Source organism: Podarcis pityusensis, assembly GCF_964106645.2.
Source record: "Podarcis pityusensis genome assembly, chromosome: 6".
Lineage (NCBI taxonomy): Eukaryota > Metazoa > Chordata > Lepidosauria > Squamata > Lacertidae > Podarcis > Podarcis pityusensis.
In genome coordinates, this window is record NC_138030.1 from 43,293,945 (window position 1) to 43,321,491 (window position 27,547).

At 42.0% G+C, this 27,547-nt stretch overlaps 1 protein-coding gene and 1 long non-coding RNA gene across 4 annotated transcripts in view; one reads left to right on the top strand and one right to left on the bottom strand.

Annotated features, from left to right (window-relative positions):
* The first annotated feature begins 278 nt into the window (after positions 1-278).
* The window catches only part of LOC308479384 (uncharacterized protein), a 32,231-nt gene continuing 4,962 nt past the window's right edge, over positions 279-27,547 (top strand). The window contains exons 1-16 of one of the 3 annotated variants that reach the window (XM_081010053.1): positions 279-576; positions 5,211-5,283; positions 7,567-7,649; positions 8,173-8,330; positions 9,885-9,937; positions 10,386-10,499; positions 11,483-11,608; positions 12,690-12,815; positions 15,345-15,488; positions 16,867-16,989; positions 17,445-17,543; positions 18,994-19,134; positions 21,881-21,979; positions 22,768-23,123; positions 23,969-24,093; positions 26,542-26,597. In XM_081010053.1, coding sequence (XP_080866179.1) covers positions 5,221-5,283; positions 7,567-7,649; positions 8,173-8,330; positions 9,885-9,937; positions 10,386-10,499; positions 11,483-11,608; positions 12,690-12,815; positions 15,345-15,488; positions 16,867-16,989; positions 17,445-17,543; positions 18,994-19,134; positions 21,881-21,979; positions 22,768-23,123; positions 23,969-24,093; positions 26,542-26,597 — 1,866 coding nt within the window. In that variant the 5' untranslated portion in view covers positions 279-576; positions 5,211-5,220. Of the gene's footprint in view, positions 577-732; positions 939-1,004; positions 1,026-5,210; positions 5,284-7,566; positions 7,650-8,172; positions 8,331-9,884; positions 9,938-10,385; positions 10,500-11,482; positions 11,609-12,689; positions 12,816-15,344; positions 15,489-16,866; positions 16,990-17,444; positions 17,544-18,993; positions 19,135-21,880; positions 21,980-22,767; positions 23,124-23,968; positions 24,094-26,541; positions 26,598-27,547 lie in introns of those variants that run through there. The other 2 variants (XM_081010054.1, XM_081010055.1) reach the window with 2 other exon arrangements.
* Positions 20,692-27,015, bottom strand: LOC308479468. Its single transcript, XR_013987687.1, has 4 exons — positions 26,623-27,015; positions 22,739-22,802; positions 21,618-21,921; positions 20,692-21,585 (listed from the first exon to the last, which is right to left on the bottom strand). It is a non-coding gene; the product is annotated as an uncharacterized lncRNA (long non-coding RNA).

The following is a 27,547-nucleotide window of genomic DNA, read 5'->3' on the forward strand; positions in this document are numbered from 1 at the left end:
CAGCTAAGCCTTATCAATCGTCTCATGCAATTCTCTTTTCCCGCCTCCCATGCAGAAGACGCCTGCAGCGATCTCTAAAGAAATCACACCCATATAGATTTTATGGCCGTTTGGCAGCCTCAGGGAGACATAATCACTTTCCCGACAGCCTTTCGCAGCTGAGCGGGATTCTCAGAAGCGGGCCTTCTCCTTCTCTGACTTTCGGTTTCAGCGCGCGCGTTTTCTCCGGCTCACTTCTCCTATCTGCCTGCAGGGGAGAGCAGAGCCCGCGCCAGGGTTACTGTGGGTGACAATCGTACACAGGCAGGAGAAGAAGCGGCGTTTATTTGGAGCGCCTTTGGGCGCCTCTTCCTCTTTTCGGCAGCCGAGGCGCCGAGGCGCTGAGAAGTTAAGGAGGCAATAAGCAACAAATCGAGCGAGTTTTCTCCTCTCTTTCTCTTTCAATGGGCTGCACTCGTCTTTTCGCAACACCGAGAGGCTTCAGCCAGGTTTGATCTGGTGCGGGACGCGCAGCGCGTAGCTCTCCTTCCAACCACGTTTCTTCCAGCAAAAGAGAAACAGCGTTGGAGCTAAAAGGTAAAGACTTTTGCAAGGTAGAGGCTATAATAGACCTCTGGGAAATGAAGTTCATTCATGTAACTCCCCCCCCCCCTTAAAACAAAAGCTGATACTATGGAAATGCATCCCTGTTCTTTGAAACAGCGATTGTATGAAGGGCGGGGCGGAGAGCGACCAGTTGGGTTTGTGCTGCGTTGAGGAAGATGCTTTCCTTAAGGAAGAGGCCTTCTTGTTGGGAAGGAGAAGGGTTTCCCTTTTTAAAAATACCCGCGCAGAATGGCAAAACTAGTCTCCTAAATATTGTGATTGCCGTATTTTGTAAGGTAGCTGCACATGGGCACAGCCAGGACTTTTGTTGGGGGGCAGAACCGACGTGATTGGTCAGTTAAATATTTCTATTTTACTTGATCTGAGGCTATGCCCATGTAGCTGCACAAGTTTTTAGTCTAGGGCTGGTCGTTTCAGAGGTATTGTTCCCCTCTCCTTCAGTGCTAACCGCTTAAGTTATACTACTACAGAATTTTAACTTTAGTGGTTTCAAGGGAGTTGTAGCTGTTTTGGGCCGTAGCCAGGAGTTATTTTGGGGGTGGGCAGAACCGAGTTATCTTTGACAAAATTGGTTAGTTTAAGTATTTTCATTTATTTACTTGATTTAGGGGGCGCAGCTGCACCCCCTGGCTATGCCCATGCCTCAGGCCCTCTGATTTTGTATGTGGTGTTATAAGAAAAACTGCTCCCTTTCTCTTATGGGATATTCCGGAGCCCGTATAGAGTCCTTAATTGGGCTCCCTATGGGTGGGTGAAAAAAACAGGCCAACCAAAGTACCGTCTTTTTCTGTGTATAAGACACCTCCATGTATTTTTGGGGACTAGAATTTTAAAAAATGGGGGGAGATGGCAGAGAGTTGTGCTTTTTTTGCGGAGGATTGCCCAGAGTTCTTACATTTCTTATGTTCTCCATCTCGCCCTTTATTCACTGTGATTTGCAGCAACTGGTGTTCAGATTGCTTACTCCCGCCGATACCCAAATATGTAGTATGCAGCCATTGTGGTTGGTAGCCTTACACACCGTGAATTTGTCTAATCTTTAAAACCATCCAAGTTGGTGGCCTCATGTAGAAGCAAATACCTTAATTTAACTATGTGCTGCGTTGTTACCCTTCGAAAGGAAGGTCTGAAAATACGCCTCGTCTTTCTTCCCAGTTCAAGACAAAAGGTGTTGTGGAAAGAGCAGCTTTATTGCTTACTGCAGCAAGAAAGAAAGGTGCCCCAGTGGAGAATTCCAAAAGCTGGGGCCGCAATACAAGAATTCAAGGCATCTATATGGCATTCTGAATACATGAAGCCCTCATGCCTGTATCATCTCTGCAATATTATTGGTTACAGCAACATGTGAACAGCTCATGGTTCTTTACCTGGCCTTCCAATTAGGCACCCCATATTTGGAGTTGTTTTCTACCTAAAACTCCCTGTATCTTATCAAGGTTTCTTCCTCAATCGGGGATTGGACTATATGATCCTCAGGGTCTCTTCCAACCAGGGTGGATAAAAATCAATGATGATGATTATTATATTTTAAAAGATTTTTTAAAATTTAAATTGGATTTTTAAAATAAAATGCTTTTGGAGGAAACATCTTTCTAAAGAGAGTTTTCTATTTAAGTTACATTATAGTCCAAAGGCTGTTCATCAGGAAATAAGGATGTTTTTCATGTGTGCTTTTGTTTTTGTTTTAAATTGTTTAACCACATTGGTTTACAAACATGGATACATATGCTATAATGTTATTGTTTTAGTTAAATAAATTGTTTAAATTGTTATTAAGGAAATGATTATTTTTCTCCTTCCAATAAAGTACAGCAGAAAAGTTGTCCAACTATAAACAGTTAACTTATTAAACCTCACAATAATTTCATAATTATCGGTCTATGTATTTCTAATACAATACGATACCTTTATTGTCATTGTCCCATGCAGAACAATGAAATTGAAATAATAGTATAACCAGATCAGTAATTTTTGATATAAATGTAAAAACGACACTGAAAATTTATTATTCCAAAAATGAAACTTTCATCTTGTTGTAAATATTAAGATTATACCAGCAAGAATTAGTCTTTCTGTAAAAAAAAGATTTAAATCAAGTCTTTACTGAATAGTGACTTAAATAAGGATTTAAATCAAATCCACTCTGCTTCCAACTCTGCAGTTCTATGATCTTCCAGCTGGCTCTGGTCAGTGTAATTGACTCTGTACCAGCCTTTCCTTTACACTAGTATGCATACCTAAACTCTGTTAACTGGGCCGGGGTCCTACAAGTGCTACATGCTCTCCGCACTTGCAAATAATGGCACAGCTTTGTTAAACTGAAAAGAATAACAAGAATACAGAAATACAGAGAGAAGCATACAATACAGAAAGGCACATTCTGTGGCTATTTGGCTACAGTGTGAAGATGTACCGTATTTTTTGCTCTATAAGACTCACTTTTTCCCTCCTAAAAAGTAAGGGGAAATGTGTGTGCGTCTTATGGAGCAAATGCAGGCTGCGCAGCTATCCCAGAAGCCAGAACAGCAAGAGGGATTGCTGCTTTCACTGCGCAGCGATCCCTCTTGCTGTTCTGGCTTCTGAGATTCAGAATATTTTTTTTCTTGTTTTCATCCTCCAAAAACTAGGTGCGTCTTGTGGTCTGGTGCGTCTTATAGAGGGAAAAATACGGTACTTTCTTTTGTCTGTCCTAAATATTTCAACATTCAGCTTCCTTGGATGACCCTGCATTCTAGCACAATGAGTAAGGGAGAAATAAACCCTCTCTATCTACTTTCTCCACACCATGCAAAATCCTATAAACTTCTGTCATGTCCTCGCTATTCACATTTTTAATAAACTGAAAATATTGAAATCTTTCCTCATAGAGGAGTTGCTCCTACCCTTGGATCATTTTGTAGCTCAAACCATTCCAGATCTAGAGCAGACAGCATGACAAAGTTTGGCAGAAGGAAGATGGATAGAAGACAGAGAAGAACTGGGTTTAGCCAGTGTGGCAGACTGTTAGCTCCACATGCACCCACAGATCAAGTTTGACAATGATACCAGCTGAACTCTTTTCGTGACGGCAAAAAAATATATATGTGTGGCTCTTGATGAGCACCATGCAAGGGCTTTGCAGGCACCATTTATCATTTCATGATTACTCTAAATGGCATCTTGTTGCTTTGCTCTGGGCAGGATTCAGCTACTGAGCCCTTTCAGTGGAAGTCTTGTGCAATGACTTCCGCTTGCACAATGCAGATCCCCCCTTCCCCCCACATGGGAGAGTTGGGAGAACCCCAAAACAGTGTGCTTTGGGGGGGGGTTGAGGGCATCATCACCTCGCAAGCTGAAATGCCTATGCAGATGGAACAAACATTCATCATAGCACAAGATTGATTTCCACCATATATAGTTAAAGCACATTTATACCACTTTCAGAATCATGGCTTCCCCCAAAGAATCCTGGCAACTGTTGTTTACTCCTAGAAGAGCTACAATTCCCCTGGCAGCAAACTACAGTTCCCAGGATTCTTTGGAGGAAGCTATGATTGTTAATGTTGTATAAGAGTGCTTTAAATGTATGATGTGGATGCAACCTTTCTCACACCTAAAGTCTGCCCACTTCTGATCTAGATAGCAACAAAGTGAGAAGCTATGGGCAACTCTTGAGTTCAGTTATAAACTAGAAATACCATGCTTTGTTTTAAAAACAATTCTGCCATCTTCGCTTGAGTACCTTTGTGCATAAGCAGAGTACAGTGGTACCTCGGGTTATGAACTTAATTCATTCCAGAGGTCTGTTCTTAACCCGAAACCGTTTTTAATCTGAGATGCGCTTTTGCTAATGGGGCCTCCCATTGCTGGCGCGCAATTTCCGTTCTCATCCTGGGGCAAAATTCTCAACCCGAGGTACTACTTCTGGGTTAGCAGAATTTGTAACCTAAAGTGTTTGTAACCCGAAACGTTTGTAACCTGAGGTACCACTGTAACTTTCTGTTTTAAAGCAGATACAGTGGTACCTTGGGTTACATACGCTTCAGGTTACAGACTCCGCTAACCCAGAAATAGTACCTCGGGTTAAGAACTTTGCTTCAGGATGAGAACAGAAATCGTGCTCCGGCAGCGCGGCAGTAGCAGGAGGCCCCATTAGCTAAAGTGGTGCTTCAGGTTAAGAACAGTTTCAGGTTAAGAACGGACCTCCAGAACGAATTAAGTACTTAACCCGAGGTACCACTGTACTCCCTCCACTTTCTGGGCATGCCCTAGATCAGGTGTGTGGACGCTATACTCCTTCAGATGTTGTTGAACTATGAGTCCCATAGTTCTGGTCATTACCTGTGTATGTTGGGACTGATTGAAATTGTAGTTTAACAACAGCTAGAGGGCCAAATGTTTCCCAACCTTGCCCTAGAACCTGGAATTGATGCTTTTATCTCAGTCTGATTCCCTAGGGCAGAGCCTAGGTCAACTGCCTGAATGTGACCTAAGATGACAGGCAGCTGTTCAACTGAGGAAGGAAGAGGCTTGGCCTGTACTCTGAATTGCCTGGTTCATTTGCACAGTAGTGGCTGAAAAGCTGAAAGTATCCTGAAATGTCTTTTTTTTACCTCCTTCCACAGGGCTTGAAATATGGAGAGGGGTTACCCCATGTTCTGGGGTAGGCAACAGTATGGACGTGGGTTTTATGCAGCCGTAAGTTGATGTTGTTGCTGTTCTGGTTAAGTCTTCTTTACCCTCCCTAACACTGTCTTGATCTTTGGTTGACTCAAGTAGTTTTAGCATATATTCATGCTGTAAAAGAAACAGAATATCTATTACTGAAAGCTGGAGCAATCTAGAATGGCTTTTGTCCCTAGGGAATGAAGATAACATGCAGGGAACTTGATCATTTTCTGCAGAAAAAGAGCTTTAACAAAAACTTTTCTACCGTTGTTTTTTGCTCAATAATATTTTCCAATTCTAAAAATGAGTTGTTTCATAAAATTAATTGGAAACACAATAAATGATGGGAAGTTCTGCTTCTGCACATGAGTTTGGCAAACCGCTCTGAGCTGAAGCATTCCTTCCTCATCCACCCTAGAATGTTCAGTTCACATTGAGTTCATGAAACATCGTGCCCTGACCTGTTCTTAATGCATGGTTGACCACATCTACGGAATGCGATTGTTATGTTCTTTTAAGTTCTGCAATATCAATCACTAGTAACAGTTTAATAAGGAGGTTTTCATACCTGTCTAACCATGTGTTCCCTTTTCCAACCTTTAATCTATTGATGATTAATGCCTATATACAACCCTTGCATTGTACAGTGGTGCCTCGCAAGACGAAATTAATTCGTTCCACGAGTTTTTTCGTCTAGCAAATTTTTCATCTTGCGAAGCACAAAATCCCATAGGAATGCATTGAAATTCAATTAATGCGTTCCTATGGTCAAAAAAAGTCCAAACAAAGCCAAATTTGGTACAACAAGAGTTTATTAAGTGCTCTTTAAAGTCACACATACTGTAAAGAGCATTTCAAAAATTGAAGGAACAATAAATTAAGTTTCTAAACATGACAGAAAAACATTTAAAAATCAACAAAGTGTACAGTACATTTTCTAAGACTCTGGGGGACAACTCGAAGAAGGTTCCTCTTCCACTCTTTGCTTCTTGCTGAAGAACCCCCTCCTCAACTGTTCCCCCAGCCACCCACCACACAGAAATTCAAATCCATAATTTTTTTTTAAAAAAACAGCAGAGTGGCCCAATGGTCACAGAAAATCATAAAAATGCAGGAAAAAACCACACAAGCTTCCAGATTCTTGCAAACCCCTCCCCAACACCAAGTCCTTGAATTCCAAACAGCCCAACCCAAAATCCAAAAACCCCCAAAAAAGTTTTAAAAGTTTAACTTACCAAATGGCTGCAAAAGAAGTTTTGGAAAAGCTTCAAAAATCACCAAAGTCTTCAAAAACCTCAAAAAAGGCTACCACACCGCGTTCTATGAGTTGCTCCTCGAAGTCAAGTCGCAACTGTATTAACGGTGTTAAGAAAAAGGAAACAAACTTGCAAGACGTTTTCGTTTTTCGTCTTGCGAAGCAAGCCCATAGGGAAATTCGTCTTGCGAAGCAGCTCAAAAAACGCAAAACCCTTTTGTCTAGCGAGTTTTTCGTCTTGCGAGGCATTCGTCTTGCGGGGCACCACTGTATTTGTGTTAACCAATCAGCAACAAGCACATATGTGGCAATGCTGTAATATTCAATAAAAGGGACTCCCCGACACATGCTCGGCAGATGCCTCCCATATGACACTTGTCATTCGTCTGTCGTTTATTTCAACCCAACAAATAAATGTATATAATACCAGTCAAATTGTAGTTTTAAAGTTTTAATTAACAGTGCCTTCCTATAAAGACGTTGTGGAGTTCAGTGTACCCAAAGTATCATTTTTTGCTGAATCAGTCTGAGTTTTAAATCTAAATAAAAATATGGATTCTAAAGCAAATTCTATTGTTTAGACTGTACAGCATATTCTAACTCCCTGTTCCAGTGCTTCCAGTAAGCATCAGCTAGCAGAATCTTAGGAGTCAGCACTCACAATACTCTATCTTGAACACCATTCTTTATGATGGGGAAAGGGGGCCTGTGGCCTTCCAGGCAGTGTTGGACTATAACTTCCAATATCCTTTGGGTAGAAATGGGTCAGAATAACATCTGACATGGCATGGGGACAAAGGAGGAAGGAAAGAAGCAGAGCTGGCAGCATTGACCAATTAATAATCTAAACAAGAATCATCAAGTAAGTTCTAAAAGTTACAAAGGAGGGAAACTGGGGTTGCTGCATTGCTTCTGGTACCTGAGATTTGGAGGTGAGCTATCCACTGTTAGTAAGTTGCAGTTCTTGCATTTGCAAAACTGTTCTTTCCCTTTTCCTGTTTTGACCAGTTAGTCTAGTTGTGGGTTAGTAACAGAGTGAAATGTTTTCCCCTGTCCAGAATTTGCAAAATGAAAACTATTGGAGGGACTCTTGGGATTGGCAGCAGGACAACAGCTACTGCCCAGATACACCACCTGCGTGGTAAGTGACTTCTGCATTTTATTTTTATTCATATTATATATGCATATACACATATTTGTCCCCACTTTTTCAAAGTATAATATAAATTAATGACAAAATTAAGTTAATAAACAGACTAAAAACTAATAAAAAGATGCTAAACTTTAAACTTTCTAAGAAGCAGAACATGAATATGTTCATCCCACACTTTAAACAAAATGTATTTTCACAGTAGCTTATGAATTAAAATTAAGTTATGAAGCAACGTAAAAACTAATAAGATGTTAAAATTAACATTTCTAAAAAAGCAGCTCAGTAGGCTGTTGGTCCATCTAGCAAGTAAAAACTACAAAACATCCATTGGTCATGCTGGCTAGGAGTGATGGGAGCTGAGGTTGTACCACATATGGGTGGCTACAGATCCCCAACCCTGGGCTATGCTGAGCTGAATCTACTAAGGTGACTTGACCAACTCTGGTTTACAGCTCATGACTGATGGCAGTAGAGGCAACTTATGCAGAATACTGTGTTTGTGTTTCTTCAGGGTACATCGTGGCAAACCTCACAACTACAACGTTGCTTACCGAGGCCGTGGTTGGAATCGCTCTCAAGGATATTTCAGGGGGGCACATTCCAGTCGAGGCCATCACAGAGGAGCTAAAAGTAGTGCTAAATATTTGGGAGCAACAACCAAAAACAGAGGCAAGGCTGAAAATATATATGTGGGATTGAATATTGGACCATCTCCTTCTCTGATCCTCTACCCATTTCACAGTTATGTGGTGGACAGTGCCCCCGTAAAATCTCAGTCATCCATGCTATGTTTGTGGTTGAAGGAGCACAGTTTTATTTGTGATAGATAGTTTTGTTTTTATCTTTTTTTATCTTTTAGGAAATGTTACTGAATGCCAGTTTTAAATTATTTTTAGATTTTTATTAAGTGGTACAAACATGAACAAAATAATAATGTGGTGAAATGTCCACGTTATCTGCTTTGGGGTTGTATTTCTGTGTTTCAGTTGTATTAGTTCACTTCTCCCAATATCAAAAGCTTGCTTTTCACTAGAACCAGCCTCCCTGGTTGAGAGAATGGCCCGGCTAGGCTGACCTGTTTGGCTCATTGAGCTTCCAATATCTAGGATCTGCAGTTGAAGCCCAAAGCAGCTAAATAAAAAAGGAGAGGTTCTGGGGCTCAATTCTGCTAGGAGTGCCTGTTCCAGATGTGTGGCAGGGACAGCTTTGCGCTTAGAGAAAAGACACAGGCATTTAGCATGTACTCAAAAGTAGTCTTCGTTAATATTGCTTCACATATCCTATAGTGGAGATCTAGAGCTTGTCCGCACTTGACTTTTGCCCTCTGCTTTCTAGGCACAGGTCTGCACTTTCCCAGTCCTTGTCTGAGGGCTCCCCCCCCCCCCTTGCCTCACACTTTCCTCAGGAGAACCTGATCTTTACCACTGAATTGAGCAAATTGCCATTTGCTTCAATTCAGCGGTAAAGCGTAGGTTTTCATGGGGAAAGCAGTGTGGCAAAAAATGATGTTTGGACACAAACCTAGAAAGCCTGGAGCTGTCCTTAGAATTGTAGAGTAAAGCTAAGGTTTGTGAGCCCCGAGTGAAGACTGGCTCAAATTAAAAGCTTGTCATAGATTTCCTGCTCTGTAGATAAATACAGTGGTACCTCGGGTTAAGTACTTAATTCGTTCCAGAGGTCCGTTCTTAACCTGAAACTGTTCTTAACCTGAAGCACCACTTTAGCTAATGGGGCCTCCTGCTGCTGCCGTGCCGCCGGAGCACGATTTCTGTTCTCATCCTTAAGCAAAGTTCTTAACCGAGGTACTATTTCTGGGTTAGCGGAGTCTGTAACCTGAAGCGTATGTAACCTGAGGTACCACTGTACAATAAATAACAGCAGGAGTTTTCAGGAATATGTCGTAGGAAACTGCATTCTACCCAGTCACACTATAGCTGGCAATGGCTCTCCAAAGCTTCCAATAGAAACTTTTTCTATCTCTACCTGAAGATGCTAGGATTTGAAAGTGGCACCCTCGTGAGTGCAAAGCATTTGCTCTATCCACTGAGAGAGTCTCTCTCTTTTGCCTCATCTTTGGAATAGCATGTCATCTATCTGTAACTGAAACTCCAGTACTCATCCATTTGCCCTGAAAAGACTTAACAAAGCAAAGTTGTCCCACACATCCAAACTCTCAGATTGTGGCAGAGGCATTGCATGCTGAGTTTGTTTCTCTATCTGCAGGAAAAGGTCGTTCTAGAAACTCATCCCGTTCCTCGTGCTTAATCAATATGACGGTAAGCGATGAACCTATGCTGTGGCTAGTTCCTATAGGGAGTGTGCCTCTTACATGTGTGGCAGAGATCAAGGGATGGTGTGATGTGGGGCAAAGTTTAGGAAGAAGATTTCTCAAGACTTATGTGCCTGGTCTGTATGGTTGAAGAAGTAGCTAATTCAGACTGCCTCTGAGATACACAAGCAAAATTTGCCATTTTGCCTCTTTTTGACATCCCACTGTTCAGGGTTTGTCAACATTATTTTCCAACAGGGCTCTTGTGCCTTGAACAGCTGTCTAACATGGGGGGAATAGCTAGAGAAGCTTTTCCCATCACTTCATGACAACACCAAAGGCAGGGGCAGGGGGAAGCTTCACCTGCTACATTTTGTTGGTAAAGGTGCTGAAGCTCTGTCAAAACAAGCTAGAGTTCACAGCACTAGACTCATCTTTCTATTCCTGTGCTACAGCCAAATAAAAAGGGAAATAATTCTGAAAAAACTGGAGGACCATCAGCAACACCAGAGTCTAAACAAGGGCAGGAGAAGTCAACAAGTTTGATGAAAGAAACTGACACATCCAAGGTAATTGTAGGAGAAGTCTGGGCCACCTTGCAACAGGTAGTTCCTGAGGAAGGTGGTGAGTTCTCGATCTGTGAAGGGACGTTTTCCCTGTGGTTTCTCAGAGCAGTAAGAACTTGTAACATTTTGAAGAGTAACATGGTTGCTGAGTACCTGGTTGCTGAGTACCTTTTGAAGAGTACCTGGTTGCTGAAAGAATAAAGGTTTATGTATTAACTGAATGGAAATGTAGATACAAATCCTGGAAATGTGTTCTGATGTTTGTAAAAATGTGGCTTATTTAACAAAATCTGCATACTGCTTGATTGAAAGCAAACCTCTAAGTAGTGTTGCAGCACTCTGTGGGAGCTCATTTCTCTCTCATCCCCCCTCCCCACAATCAATGGGAGTTCCTTTTCTTCCTCCTTCCCTTCCTCCCATTATTCCACCTAGATCTACCTCCTGTCTTTCTGTTTCACCCCTCCCTACCTCTGCAGTGGGGGTTCTCTAGCACAACAGACCCAAGCAGAAAGTGTTGCTTGAAGTCACTGCTTATTGGTTGTAACTTCAATCCTCACTTAACTGCACCAAAATCCCCCCCTCCCCCGGTGCTACAAAGGGAAAATGGATCACTTGATGTTGTAGTGTTATCAGGCGATTGATGGATGAGCCAGCCTGCCCACCTTTCAAAATGACCCACTAAGGGTGGGGGAAACACAGCATCTGACCCACCAGCTGGCTCCAGTTCTCCAGGCTCTGATCTGTGTGAACATTGTTTCTTATTCTGACTGGCAGTGGCTCTCCAGTGGCAGACCCTTTAAAAATGAAATAACCTTGCAATCCTTCTCATAGTTCTATAATTCCCGAGATTCCTTGGGATCGAAAACAGGTTTTCAGTGAGTCTTTCCAGAGCCGTGTTGGATCCTAAAGCAAACACAGCACTGGCAGCAGTGATATAAGTGTCTCTTATTTGCACATTTCCCCCTTCCTGCTTGGCATTTCTTTAGGTGGATCAGAAGTCCAGCAAAACCATCATGTCTGCAAAGGATTTCAGTTTTCATTTGCCCTCTGTTTCCTCAACATGCCCACAGAGCAAACAGGAAGAGCCATCAGAGGAAAAAGAAGAAACTGAGGTAAACAGCTCCCTACACATTACTAAGAGCAGATGTAGCTGGGATATGCGATATGGGTGGAAGATGGCATCCCTAGTGACCTCGTCTCTATTAAAGGTCACAGTACATCACACTTTCGCTGCATGAGAATACTTGTGTGTAGGCACCTCGTTAGAAGCTTTTGTCCATTTAGCAGAGTTTCTGGAAGCAGTGGTCAGCAATTGAAGCTACACTTTGAGAAGAAACACAGGCTTTGTACAACTTACTCAAGTGATTTATTGCTTGACTGGTCATAAATGCATCATGGTAGCACTATTTACAATCGTAATAGCAATAGTTGTAACGGCATACTTAGGTTTCAGTCCTTTCTCTTTAGCAACGACGTAGGCAGACACAGTCTAGCGGCAGTCATGATGCAGCAGTTTGCAGACAACATTTGTTGGTCAGTCATCTGTGAGTGTTTCATCTCAGTGTAACTTCAGCTGCTGACCACTGCTTCCAGAAACTTCTAAATGGATGAAAGTAGCCCTCCTTCCCCACCCCACCCCCCAGCCCTATATGTTTTCACCAATTGATAGCTGGGCACCATAACCCTGAAGCGAGCATAGCACGTACATAGCTGTCTGGTCTGCTGAGTTGCTGAGCCTGCATAATGATGTTCCCACAGTCTGCTCCGCAAGGCTGGTTATGCCCAACCTGAGCTCAAGATAAGGGAAGGCCAGGGACGTATCTTGAACTAAAATGTAGCAACCTGAGGCTCCCAAGATTAGTTCAGAAATATTATCACAATAAAACCCCATTAAAATTGGTATCAGCTGTTGTGACTGGGAGAACTTTACATCAGGTATAAAGCTGGATGTAAGTATTCTAAATAATAATAAAAAACCCACACCTTAGCAGTAATATTTTATTGGGATACAAGGCCATTTTTGTTCAAGTATCGTCTCTCAACACTGGTTAGGTTAAGTTCAACTCTCCACTGAGAAAGCAGTCCTTATCATCCTCATCATTCCTGCATTGCAGGGGGTGGGACTCGATGACTCTGGGGGTCCCTTCCAACTCTATAATTCTGTGATCATCATCCTCTAACGAATCTCTGCAGGTCAAGTTGGAAGACAGTCCGACCTCTGAAGACCCTCCCAGCAAGACTGCTCCTTTGTCACCTGTGCATGCTCCATCCATGACAGCAGAAGGTCTTCCAGCCACAGTAAAGGAAGAACCTGTGGTGGTATGAAAAACCTTCTCTTTTTCATTTGCATAGGGGTGTGGACTCTTTGGCTTCAATTTCACTGCTGTTAGTATTTTGCTTGTGCAGCCTGCCAGTGTACAAGTGTCCCATGTGTTGGAGTAGTCCTGAGCAGGCCTGAGGAGTGGGGATTTGTGACTTGTTTTTCTCTGGGCTGGGACTCTTCCAGGCATAACTTGTTCCTCCTCTGCAGTTGAACCATGTGCACCTCTTGAGACTGGAGAGCCCAACCCTTGCTCAGGAAGTGTGAAAAATGACCTGGTATTGTTCCGTTAGCTACCTTTTTCATTCTCTCTCTGTGTGTGGTTATGTACATACACATGAAGGAGAAAGCTCAGATTTTATTGTGTCATTTCAATCCATTTTTGTAGCATAGCATAAGTATGTGAGTTGTAGCTAACCCACCGTCAGTAGAAGAGTGTTCATAATCACTATAAAAACTTGAATTACAACATGCACTGAATCAGTAATGTCACTTAATCATAAGTCAGTTTGGAACAATGGAATCAACCATTGAGACTGGTTATATTTAATCAAAGGTTAATGAATGAAGACAACTACTTAATAATTAATGTTAATTAGTTAAGATTTGCCACAGTGGGTTGTGATTGCGACAGGATGTCTTGATGTAACAGGTAATAACTAATAAGAACTCATTCTCTCCTCTCATTCATACTTACCAAATGGGTAGACCCACTAAAATAATTTATCAGTTTCTTTTAAGAGTCTTTGGGCTGCCACCTCAGCAGCAGGATAGCAACACCTTGTGCCGGGGACTTTCCAGCCTTTATATAGTTTCAGGTTCGATCCCTGTATGGGACAACTACACCTTCTTGTATTGCAGGGGGTTGGTCTAGGTGATAGCCTCTGTCATGCTGATTCCCCCTATTATCTTCATGAACAGGCATTTGTTTCAGCATGTCCTTTGAGAACAGTTACTTGTCTCAGCATGCCCTCTGACACATCCAAACGTCTGGTACATCCTGCTTGCCCATCCTGTTCATTACGTTACATTAGCTGGTTCAGCAGTCCCTTTTTCTTCTTCAGAATCTATTTCTATGTTCAGAATCAAACAATCTCTTTATCTTCAGAGTCACATGCTTTACTCACTCATATCCATTCATACTCTGAGACCCTCATAGGCCTCACAGAGTCATCCTCTGAATTTTCATGGAAGCTTATTTTTTGCTATTTGCACTGGGGTAGTGTTGGATTAGGCAGAGACCTCCCTATGCCCAGCTCTCCTGGTTAAGGAGGCTTGTGCTGGTAGGATCACTACTGTGGGGAGCCAATGAAAAGATTGAAATTGAGGCTGAGGCAACCCGGGGCCCTGTATGTCTCCCACCCCACCCCCCTTGTGGCCTTTTATACCTTCCTCCACTATGTCTTCTGGTGCTGCCATTGTCAAATAAGAACTGCTGGTAATTTGGACTCCTTCTGCCACACTCTCCTTCATGTAATGTTTGTGTATAATCTCCAGTTGTGTTAAAGCCCATGGGCATACCAATTAAACTCTTCCCTCCTATAGCCTTGCTGCAGTGGTATACTCAAATGTATTCTCTAGCGGTTCCTCCTGTTTTTGTTTTTACTTTTCCTGAATGCTCTACAGGATTTCTTTCCTCTCTTCATGCCCACTGCTGCTTCATCTTTCTCTTCCCATGCCCTTACGTCAAATAAACTCTCTTAGAGGTCACATCTTCAGCCTAGATTTGCGAACAGAATACAAGATTTACTTTACAAAGGAGATGGGTAGCTAAGATGAGAAAGGTGAGGTGTAAGTGCTTTGTTTTTTCATTCTGTATTGCTGTTGTATAATCCCTTAGTAGTGATTTCTACAGCCATATTATATGAGATGTGCCTTTTAATGACTAGGGAGGCTGGGGTGTCAAAATGAATGAACTTGAGATGTCTGGGTCTGAAGACTGGGCAATTATAATCTAACAGAAGGAGGAACAGTTGGATATCATCCTGGAGTAAATATTTTGAATAATCTTTTTATATATAAACTGACAGACAGAAAATCGAAAGCCCTTTTTATTTATTTCTTCTATTCTTACAATCTTCCTGCTTCTTTTTCTTTGTGGCTGTGGTACTGTTTGGGTGTATCTAGTTGTGGTTCAAAGAGAAGAGGGGACTCTCACTCTTAGTAGAGTCATACCTCGGACTGAAGTAGCTTCGGGTTGAACATTTTTGGGTTGCGCTCTGCGGTGACCCGTTACTTCCGGGTTTTGCCGCTCACGCATGCGCAGATGCTCAAAATGACGTCACACACATGTGCAGAAGCGGCAAATCGCAACCTGCGCAGACGCGGGTTGTGTTCGCTTCAGGATGCAAATGGGGCTCCGGAATGGATCCCGTTCGCATCCAGAGGTACCACTGTAATAAGATTGTAAAGATTGCTTGGGATATAGGGATACTCTTGTCCTGTTGAAGTCTTCTCTCTGAAGCTTGGGCTGAGTTCCACTCCCCACTGGAACAACAGAATTTCTCCTTACCTATACAACTTTGCAGGTGGAGTTGAAAGATAGGCAGGCAGCTGAACAGCCTCCCAGCCAGGCCTTACCTTTTCCATCTGCTGAAGCATCTATAGAAGACCAGTCGCCACTTGTGACCACAGAAGGCATTCATACTACAAAAAAGGAACTGCCTGTATTCGTATGAACCACTTTTTCCCCCCTTTGCAAGTCAACCATTTGGGTGAAGTAAGCTAGGATGAAATTGGTATCCTGCCTATTGTTTTGGAGATGAGGGCTTTATTTTCAATTAGTTAGCTGTCACCATTGAGTTGATTGCTAGAAAACTGCTGCCCATCTTCTGCTGAAAGTTCTGTGAATATTTGCCTAGGCCTAGGGCATTCTTTGGTGCTAAGTTCTTAGTTTATTTGGAGCTGGTATTTTACAAAAGACTCTGCAAATGTGTAAGCCTTGGCATGTTTTGGAGTAGTCCTAAAAAGGGATAAGCAATGAGGCTGTTTGTGCTCCACAAGGTCTTGTTCAAATCTTGAGCAATTTGTTGTTGTTGCTTTAAAAAATGGATATCTCTAGCCCTTTAAAGTGTGGCGGCAAGCTTGTGACTAAGATGACAATTGTTGGGAAGTTATGCACAAACTCTGCTAATGGTCTGGAGAATATTCTGGGTTCAGACATAGCATGAAAACAAATGGTTTGTTTTAAATTCTGACCCTGCCACAGACTATGTTTGTTTTGGTCCTGACAAACCATGATCTCAAACAATGAGTTGGAGGTGATCAGCAAACTGGAGTTTGTATTAACTGTGATTTGCTCATATTTCTGCATAATAGCAAACCAAGTGTTTGACTTTTCATTATTTGTGGGCTCCTTAAGTGAGTAGGATATTTTCATCCTGCCTTTTAAAACAGAATTGTCATTTACATTTTTCTTTGTTTTGTTATATGCCAGTTTTAGTGTATGTGATTGATTGTAAGTTGCTTTGAGTTACCTTGCTAAAAAAGTGACAGGTAACTTTAATAAATAATAATCCACAGGCTGTTAACAGACCACAAGCCTATCTAATCTTGTCACGTGATTTAGGGTTTGCATTAACTGAAGCCATCAAGTAAAATCACTTCGGGTGGGATCCAGTGAATTCATTGCATGAGTGGAATGGCTTTTGCTTGTGCAGTGGGGCTTTCCCACCTCTCAGGTGTAAGATCTTTAAAAAAATATTTTTTTAACTCAAATCACATAGCAAAACAAATGGGGGGGGCGGAATCCAGTTTTTAAAACAAAAGGGACATGAGTTTTGTTTAAGGTTGCAGTGACTTTTGTGAGCTGAAGCTGTGGGAGGAATGGCAAAAGGAATGTTTGCACTTTGCAGTGGCTACAGTTGCTTTTCATGCTTTTTGTTCAGTTTTCTGTTGGTGGCAATGGAAGCATGTTTATGAAGTACTTGAATTGCCCTTGCATGAAACACTCAGGCATTATATTTTGTCATACTGATTGCAATTAGGATCTGATCCCTCCAAACCCACAGTTTCTTTCCTAACATCCTAATATTTCTTTCTCTCCTGAAGCTGGAAGCCATCCCACCCAAAGACGATTACAGCCATGTTGGCTCACCTCCCGCTGTAGAAATACCATTCCTTTCTGAGACCACAAATGATAATCATTCAGAAGGAAAGGAAGACATTGAACTGGTATTAAATTACACTCTCCTTCTTTCCCTGGAAGTAAACTGCTTTTGTAAAGATTCTAAAGTGAGAGTTGGTTAGCCTTTTTCAAAATATCAAGTACGGTAGGAGGAATAGGGAGGAGGGTAAATCAACTTCTGTTGTATTGCTACAGAGCCAAACTGTCTTGTTTTAATTTTAAATCACATAGGATTCAGAGTGAGAATCAAGGAGGGGTGAAATTCCAGCATGCCTCACTGCTTTGGCCAAGTTTCCAGTCCAATATTTATAGCCTTAAAATGTTCTGCATCAGCTTGTTCTGTTACAAGTAACTGAGATAATGTGGGAGGAATTGGCAAAGAGGGATGGGGGAATGTGTGTCCTAGAAATGAGGAAACAATACTGATCATTTGTGTTTCACTAGCCAGTCATTTACTCATCTCAGACTATTCTAACCCTGTTTTCACTTGAAACTGATACAGAACCAAATCACCAGCAGTCTTAAGGATGAAGACCTCCCAAGTACCCTGAGTGATGTTCATGTTGTGCCTGTGCTGGTGAGAGAGAAAAAATATGAAAAGGTAAGACTGCGGGAGCTTCTTCGTGTCTTTGATCCCTGAGAACATGGCAGGGCCTACTTAGTATATTCTGAATAATAATAATAATAATAATAATAATAATATTTATACCCTGCTCATCTGGCTGGGTTTTCCCAGCCAATCCATTTGTATCCAGTTCTGCAAGGTATGGTAGAAAATCCCAAAGAGGCAACTCAAATGGAACTTTTCAGGCATTATATTTGGTCATATTGATTGCAATTAGGATCTTATCCCTGCAAACCCACAGTCCTTAATATTTATTTCTCTCCTGAAGCTGGAAGCCATCCGACCCAAAGACCATTTCAGCCATGTTGGTGTTGGTGCTTCTGGGTGGGAGACGGCCTTTTTCCGGCACTGGTCCAAAACACATAGCACAGCATTCACTCCTTCGGACGTTCAAGCAAGCAGCAGAGCTTAGAAGAAGCTGAGACTGAGGATATGTAGCATCTGGGTTTAGTGATTTATTTACAGGATCAAAATAAAGAAAAGAGCCATTATGGCATGTTTCTTCTCTGAGAGGACAACAACAGAACAAAGAAGACGGAAGCGGCGTACAGTTCCTTCTGTTCGCACGCTTCCAAAGAATGGAATGTCAACACACAGAGCATGTGATCTAGTAGTCACACACTGCAGCACAAGAGAGAATGAAACTCCTGACAGTTGGCTCACCTCCTGCTGTAGAAATACTATTCCTACCTGAGACCACAAATGCTAATCGTTCAGAGGAAAGGGAAGACATTGAACTGGTATTAAATTACACTCTCCTTCTTTCCCTGGAAGTAAACGGCTTTTGAAAGGATTCTAAAGTCAGAGTTGGTTAGCCTTTTTCAAAATATCAAGTACGGTAGGAGGAATAGAGAGGAGGGTAAATGAGGGTTCTTCTGCAACCTTCTAAAAGAGTTAAAAAATTCATCTTAAAGTTAACTTTAGGTTATGGCCAGTTTCTACTGGTCTGTGGCTTACTGGGAAGCACATATTGTTCCACTTTAATTTACATGATGGAGAATCCTGTATCTGGCAGGAAGAAAACCAGTTGCTGAGCTGAGAGGATTACCTGTTGTAAAATATTGACCAGGCGAATCCTTTTCTCACCCCAGTGTTTATCAACTCCTGTTATATTGCTACAGAGCCAAACTGTCTTGTTTTAATTTTAAATCACATAGGAATCAGAGTGAGAATCAAGGAGGGGTGAAATTCCAGCACACCTCACTGCTTTGGCTAAGTTTCCAGTTCAATATTTATAGCCTAAAAAATGGTCTGCATCAGATTGTTATGTTACAAGTAATAGAGATAATGTGGGAAGAATTGGCAAGAGAGATGGGGGAGGGTATGTCCTGGAAATGAGGAAACAAAACTTCATTTGTGTATCACTAGCCAGTCATTTACTCGTCTCAGACTATTCTAACCCTGTTTTCACTTGAAACTGATGCAGACCCAAATCACCAGCAGTCTTAAGGATGAAGACCTCTATCAGTCCTCTGCTGTGCTAGCTACTAGCTCCTCCAACCTCCCAAGTACCCTGAGTGATGTTCGTGTTGTGCCTGTGCTGGTGAGAGAGAAAAAATATGAAAAGGTAAGACTGAGAGGGACTTCCGGTTTGGTGTCATGGAGGAGGCTGGAATTCCATCGCAGCCATTCGCACGGGTAATTAGAGGCTGAGATTGGAGTAATCAGCCTCCCAACTCCCCCAGGGTCAGGGGTGGCAGTCTCATCCTCATTTGCCCAACACCTGGCCCCAAATCTGGAAGGAATGAGGGGGCAGGGGCCGCTGGATGGAAAGCACCGTGCGTTTCTTGGCAACTCTCCAAAGTCGCCTCCGTGAGCAACAAACTGAAGTTTTCTTAAGATGAAAAATCGGATTTAAGTCATGGACATGCTCTGAGTGAGGGGGGAGAAATTACTCTGCTAATTAATTCAGCCACTGAGGTGCTAAAGTGGAAGAAGGATTATCATCTGCATGGAGCTGGTGTGTCGGAACGGAAGGGGGGGGGGTGAGCATTCTTTGTTTCACTTCGATACTTCGTTTTGCTATGTTACCTGGCAAAATCTCCTCTGGAAGGACTGACTACCGGATTATTTATGCAAGCAAGCGAGACTGGAGAATATTGTATTTACTGATGTAATATGGTTCTAGCAATTATTAACTGTGTGGAAATGGCTTTGCAAGCGAAAAATCAAGGCTGTTGGCATTAATTGCTTGGATGAGAAAAGGTGGAGAAACTTTTGACATATGCCTGGTACAACTGGCAGAAAGTCAGATCTCCTCCATATTGGAATGTCACAGGCAACTATAAAAATCAGAAAGTGAAAGTGGAATGCCATAGCTGGATTGGAAGCACAAAGAAAGAAAGAAAGAAAGAAAGAAAGAAAGAAAGAAAGAAAGACATAAGAACCCACACAGAAACACACTGTTTTGATTTATCTCGCTTGCTGGATGAACTCAGAGGCTGTTGAAAACAATGAAGGATTAACATCAGAATGACTTATGGGAACTATCGGAAATGACTACAAAAAGCAGCAGAAATTGTTTTTCTCCTGGGCATAGTCGGCCAATTGGTGCCAAAGAAGGATAGAACTTTTTTTATGTATGCCACAACAGCAGCAAGAATACTCATTGCAAAGTATTGGAAGACACAAGATCTACCCACTCTGGAAGAATGGCAGACGAAGGTGATTGACTACATGGAACTGGCGGAAATGACTGGCAGAATCCGAGACCAGGGAGAAGAGTCGGTGGAAGAAGATTGGAAAAAATTTAAAGACTATTTACAGAAATATTGTAAAATTAATGAATGTTAGAATGATGTTGGATAGAAACTAAATGGTTTTTAGCAGAAATATTATAAGGGAATATGAAAAATGGATTACTAACAGGTAAAAATTTAATGTTACAATACTTTAAGATTAGAGATTAGGATAAACAAAGAGGGGAAGGATTTGCTGAACCAACAAACTGAACTGGAATACAAAAAAGGGAGGCGTGAGGAGGTCCGGGAAACGAGCTAATGAAAAATAAGTAATTGAAAGATTGACTTGTTTTTAATTAATTTTATTTTGTATTTTTCTTTTTTCTATTTTTATTTTGTAATATTTTGAAAATCTTAATAAATATCTTATTAAAAAAAAAAGCAGCAGAAATTGTTGAATGGTTTCTTTAAATATTAAGGTTCATTGTTTCACAAGATGTGTATCTCTTTAAAGGCCAGAGCAAATAACATGACCTAGTTTTACAGCTGTGAAGCAGTATAGCAGGTGCTGTTAAGTTGTGGTAATTAAGCAGTGTCAATTGGGTATAATATATAAAGAGCAGCATGTAACTCTCTCAGTACCCTTATGAATGGGTCATACCTTCTGCAGCACAACTAATCTGCAAAATAACCAATAGAAATATGAGATGATTAGAACCCCCCCGACCTCAGAGCATGGGAAGTCCACCCAAAAATTTATAATTTGGTATAACATTTGGATTGTTTGATTATTGGATAATTTGTATAATTTGGAATGTTTAATGTGGTTTGATTGGATTGTTAAAATGGAAAATTTAATAAATATCATTTACAGAAAAGAAAAAGAAAAGGTAAGACTGTGGGAACTTCTTTGTGTCTTTGATCCCTGAGAACATAGCTGGGCCTACTTAGTAAATTCTGAACAACAACAACAACAACAAAAACAACAATTTTATTACTTATACCCCACCTATCTGGCTGGGTTTCCCTAGCTAATCCATTTGTAACCAGTTCTGCAAGGTGGGATAGAAAGCCCCAAAGGGGCAACTCAAATGGAACTTTTAATTCGGCTTCTAGTGCTTAATTAACAAGGGCTGCTTCCACACTATGCATTTTACTGGGCAAAAAATACCACAGCAAACATAATGAACAAAATGTTCCCTTTCATATTTTCATTTTTTAGCTTGTCCTTTTCTGCCTGCTGCCATCTCAGAACCTTCAGAGTCATTTCCTTCCTATTTCCACGTGACCCTTCTCTCAGCTGTAGTGGTTTTTATTCTCTCTCTCTCTCTCTCTCTCTCTCTCTCTCTCTCCCTCCCCCCCCCCCCACTGGGCATGAGGAAGATGTCTCTTCTTTCACTAGGCCCTGCCTTCCCCAAGCATGGCAACAATTCAGAAGCTCCTTGTTGTGGCACACTGCTTCCTGTGGGGTAGATATGGTGGTAACAATAAGGGGCAGGATCTTACAAGTGGGATTTTCTTTTATTACCTAGAAGAATATTGCTTATCCTTATATTTCATTGCTCTCCTCATTCTCCAATCTGGCATCATTATTCTTCCTACCCTTATTCCTGGGAAACTGCTTCTTTCCAGGCTGAAAATGTATGGGCCCCTGAAGATCGTCAGGCGCCACCCTGCAACGTTAATGAAGTTGGAAAGTGTCACAGAGTCTCTGAACATGACAGTGACTTGGTAAGTTGAAAAATGATGAAAATTATTTTTATGGAGGGGGCTGTAGGTGGAGAAAGAATAGTATCAAGAAGGCAGGCAAGGGGTGGAAGGAAAATAGCTAGCAAGAGAGGAGCAAGAAAGGGAAAAGCAACTCTCTATCTAACCTCTGGCTTTCCAGAAGTTGTTAGACTAAAACTCCCATCATCCTTTATCATTAGCCACACTGGCTGGGGCTGATGGGAACTGTAGTCCAGCAACCTCTGGAGAGCCCAAGGTTCCCTACTATTGCTCTAAAGGACATGAAGGGGGGTATTAAAAAGAAAATGGGAAAAGAGGGACACTTTCACTAGTCTTCCGGTCACAAATAAAAACGTGGCTTTCAGGGCATCCTAAATGCATGACTGTGGTTTTAATCATTGTTTGTAAGGGTTCTGGGATAATCAAACTAAGAGCACTAATGATCGGGTTCTGCAAGGAAAGGATGGAATACTCAAAACTGAGACAAGGAAAGGGTCCTCGGAAGAGAGCTATAGAGGGATAGAGAAAAAGGAGACAGCTTGTAGCACCAGGCAGCAGTGAGTCCGTGAGTCCAAAGTCCTAGCCCAGATCAGGAAAAGTTTAGCTGTGTCTGCTTAGCATTTGGGTTCTCCTGAGTTCTCACTGAAAGCAGTAAGATATTTAGGAAGAGGGGAGACTTGTTTTATATTAACTTATATAAACTTCCTAGAGATTTTTGGCAATTAAATAATTTTTGTCAAATGAACAAAATTGCTACTGTACCTTCTTTGATCACCCTGCTCTTTTGCCAGGTGCTCTCAGAGTCCCCACCTCACAGCCTCATTTCCTGTGATCAAAAAAGTGATACTGAAAGATGGCTGGAATACTGTTCTAGTTCACCAAAGAACCGACACAGCAGTGATTCGAGGCATTCTAGCGCAATTAGGACCTCAAGAGAGTTGCGTAGTCAGCGTTCAAGATCCCCTCACAGACGAGAGCGATCCCGTGGAAGCAGCGACCGGTCCCCTCGTTTACAAAAGGGCCAGCACAGCAGTGATTCACAGCATCCTAGAGCAAGCCATGCCTCAAGGGAACTGCGTATTCACCGTTCAAGATCGCCTCACAAACGAGAACGATCCCATGGAAGCAGCAACTTGTCCCCTTGCAGGCAAGAACATAACCCAAGATTCCCTCAAAGCTAGAGGGCAAGGCTAGCTCATCCGTAAGGTGGAATGAGGCTGCTACCTCAGGCGGCAGAAGCATCAGTGCTTGTGGTTACCCCTCTGCTGGCGGCAGCAGAGAAGCGGCAGCAGCATCAGTGCTGATTTTGGCCAAGATCTCATGCAATTTCAGGTGAAATCTCACTCAAAATTGGTGCCGACGACAGTCCTGCTTCTCCGCCAGCAGTGGAGGTAGCAGGGCAGACAGCACAAGTGAGGGCAGGGTGGCCGGGCTCAGCAGAGTGGCACTTCCCGTTTCGCCTCAAGCAGCAAAATGGGATGAGCCGGCCTTGCAAGAAGACTACAATTCTTGGAACTCAGTGGGGGAACAGCAGGGTAGCTGGCTTCTGTTTTAGAAACTGGGTAGTTTTGAATCATATGAAATGATATTGATGCCAGGCATAGAGAAGAAAGGAGTCTGAGAGAACTAGGATAATTTGGAGCCTTCTTGGTGATGCTTATGCATAGAAAGAAATGAGCCATGGGAAATGGGGAGTTTTGTTGCAAAATAGGATAGAGTGAAAGGATTCCAAATTGAATGGATTTCAGGCTGAACTCAATGGCTACATTTGTACTGCAAACTGAAATGAAACTGGCTTAGCTATCTGGCTTCCCTTGGTGAATCATGGGGACTGTAGTTTTGTGCAAATTAGTATTAGCCACCCACCTTACCAGTTGGCCTGTTCCTAGAGTTTTGGGATGCAGGGAAGCAACAACAGTCAGGCTCTTGATGTGGTGTTCAAAATGCAGGCAGGCGCAGCTTTTCAAGTGAGTCATGTGCTTCTTTTCACAGGAGAGAGCACTCCAGCTTCTGTCACTGTGGATATTGCTACAATCCACACCGAAAGAATTTATACGAGAGAGATTCCCCTCCCTCTTACTTGGTTCAGAAAAGAAGTCATCGCTATTCCCCAGAAGGTTTGTTTTTATTGGGCAGTTCAGAATGGGAATCTTCATGTTCTAGCTGAAGGGACTAAGATATTAGTGTTTACAATATTGTCTCCTTGGCATGAAAGGGTCCTCTCCAAGCTGTGTAGCCTTTTGGATTGACGTTTGATGCTCCCATTGTGCCAGTCGCATTTTGCCACTGGCAAGCAACCTTTTGTAACTATGGAGATGTTTGGGAGCTATGGGTGCGCCTAGGATCTGCACCCCTGCCTGGCTCCAGTCTGCTGGTCTGCCAGACACAGCGGGAGCAAAAGATGCACGCCTTTTGCTGCTGCTCTAGCCCGCAAAACACCTGATTCGCCCAGCAGAGCAGCAGCAAAATACATGTCTTCATGGAAACAGGGCTTCATGGAAACAGGAATCACAGTGAAAGAAAGCAATATTTCAAGTGCAGTTGCAGAGATGACTGGGTATTCTCTCGGAGAATTCAGGAATGTGTAGAAGGCCCCTTGTCAGATAACTGTCAGTGTGTGAAAGAGCAGGTTTCCCAGCATATCAAGTCTATCTGACTGTCGCATAACTGAGGGGCTTTGCTACCCAAAGCATTTGGTAGAATCACTTTGTCTGAACCTGTTCGGACCCAAGTGTATTGAAAAAAAGGGAGGCTAGAATGGAGAATGTTGGGTTGAAATAAGCGACAGACGAATGGGAAGGTGTCATACGGGAGGCATCTCTCGAGCATGTCTCGGAGAGCACCTTTTATTGAATATTACAGCATTCCCACATATGTGCTTGTTGCTGATTGGTTAACATGAATACAATGCAAAGGTTGAATATAGGTATTAATCATCAATAGATTAAAGGTTGGGAAAGGGAACACAGAATTGGACAGGCGTGAAACCTCCTTATTAAACTATTAGCTAGTGATTGAGTATCAAGACTTAAACTATTACTAATGATTGATATAGCATGACATGAAAGAACATAACAATCGCGTTCCGTAGATGTGGTCAACAATGCGTTAAGAACAGGTCAGGGTACTGAACTCAATGTGAACTGATCAGAACATTCCCAGACCCATGCGCAGAGGCAAAAGCTTCCCAGCAGGAGAAACCTTGAAACACAACTTGGTTCGTAAGCAGCCACAGTTCTCTTTCAGCTTAGATAAAAGATCAGAGACTCTCATTCCTGGTACTGGAATGTGAGCGAGAGAGATTTTGGTGCCAAGGAAGGATCTAGATAAGATCCTCCTCCCAGCAAATGGTGCCTCTGTAAACTTTATGGTCTGGGTCTTGTCAGTTTCCTCAATTAAGATGATACAACAAAGCAAAAGGTTGTCTTTTGGCAGTGAGGGATTGATGTTACAAAGTATCCTGGCTTGGCTGTTGGTAAGGGCAAATGTGGTTCTTTAATTGGGGTGCATATGGCTGAGATACTGAAAAAGTTGCAGTGTTGACAGGGGAAGAAAATGATATATGTGAGGAAGGGGAAAGAGTTTCTTTCTTTCTTGAGGCCCTTTGTTTTTTGCTCTTTCCCTGAACTGAGTATTTCATAGATTGTCTTCACATGTTGTTTTCACAGTTATGATTACATACATTTCCTCATTTTCCTTTTTTTCTATTAACATGCTTTCTTACTGTTCAGTTCTTTTTATATTACATTTTATAATTGTTGTTTTTCTGAGTAAATTCTTATTTCCCCCATTTGGCATTATATATATTTGTTGTTGATCTTCTACAATTTATATCTTTTTCATAAACTATTTCTTTCAAATTATTCAACATTTACAGCAGGATTTCCCTTAAATTTTATCCATCAGCTCCATGTCAGCTTGGTAGCTGTGAATACATTTTTTTATATTCTTTAGCCTAGTTCTTTTTAGACTTCTTATTGAATTAATTTTAATCAATAATAGGAGGAATATAGCAGCTTAACAGAGGATATTTTGAAGCAATGTTAATAGAACTCTATATAACCTTATTCTCTTGCCATTTTATGCACTTTCTTCTTTTTTTAAAATAATTTTTATTGAATGGTTTTATGTTTCAAAAAACAATACAGCCATACTACCACAAAATATAATTAATAAAAATTACATACATCAATATTTAGTTTGTTATTTGTTATTTACCGTCTTATTTCCTCCCAAACATTGCATACAACAACAACACATAGGCATTTTATGCACTTTCTATATAATTATTCCATGGATATAACTCTCTTTTCAATATTCCTACACATTTTATTGTTGATCTTAGAGTTTCAACATTTGTATGCTGCAATACCAGTAAAGCTCTCAAGTCCGTTTTATACTGAATCTGGCACTTGGGTCCATTTCCAGTTGCACTTCTTAGGTCACTAGAGCCAAAAAAAGAACTTGGTCTTTAATCACCATTAGCATTCTTTTATCCCCAGAGTTAGGAAGCCATGCCTCCCCACCCACAAAGCAAAATGCTGTCTAACATCTCTGTTTTGCAGAAAGAAGTGAATTGTACGAAGCACCACATTCCTACAATCGTGAGAGCCCCAGAGAGGTAAGAGAAGATGCCTATATCTTACCGGCTTAAATTGGCATATGCTTGATAATTGTTGGCATCCATCTGTCTCAAAAGACAATGGAGTGCACCTCTGGAGGTGAGGTCAAACCACTGGAGAATCACAGCACCTGCTGTGGCTGCAGAGACTGGTAACTCATAACAGCTGCCTTCCTTGTTCTTGCTGTGCTAGCAGCACCTCTTTATGTGACCTCTTTATGATGCAAGCCTGGGCAATGTGTATGGAGATCCTGGGCTGCCCAGGCAACAAGACCTTCACCCCACCCCCTTGGCCTTGCTGATGTGGTCCAAAAGAAAGCAGAGCACTACATATGGCACCAGTTTGGCTGCAGGAGTTGCCAGAAGGAAGTGTAGAAGGCACCATCCAGCCATCTTAGGGACTCCACTCTGGATTTGTGTAGAGTTTATTCCTTAGCCTTTTCTTCTCCACAAGACAGCATGTTATGCTTCATTAAGCTGTGAATAGATCTCTGACAATATCAGTGGAGGAGTTTGAAAGAGAGCTGAAATGAGATTCCTGTTCTCCCTGTCTCTCGAAATGAGCCCTTGAGCATGTACAGTTCATGTGCCACTACAGTGGTACCTTGGTTATCAGACATCTGTGATGCCGAACGTTTCGGTTTTCGAACACCGAAAACCCAGAAGTAAATGCTTCTGTTTTCGAACGCACCTTGGAAGTTGGACGGGCTCTCCTGCGTGTATCTGTTGTTTTCCACAATTGTCTCTTGAATTGGCAGACCGCCTTTTGCGCCTCAGTTTTCGAACCTTTCAGAAGTCGAACGGTCTTCCAGAACAGATTACGTTTGAAAACCGAGGCACCACTGTATAATGATTCCTCCACTTAAATGCCAAGATAACCTCTGCTTGGGATAGGGAACCTTTGGTCATGCAGATCTTGTTAGACTACAGCTCTCATCATTCCTCTCCAT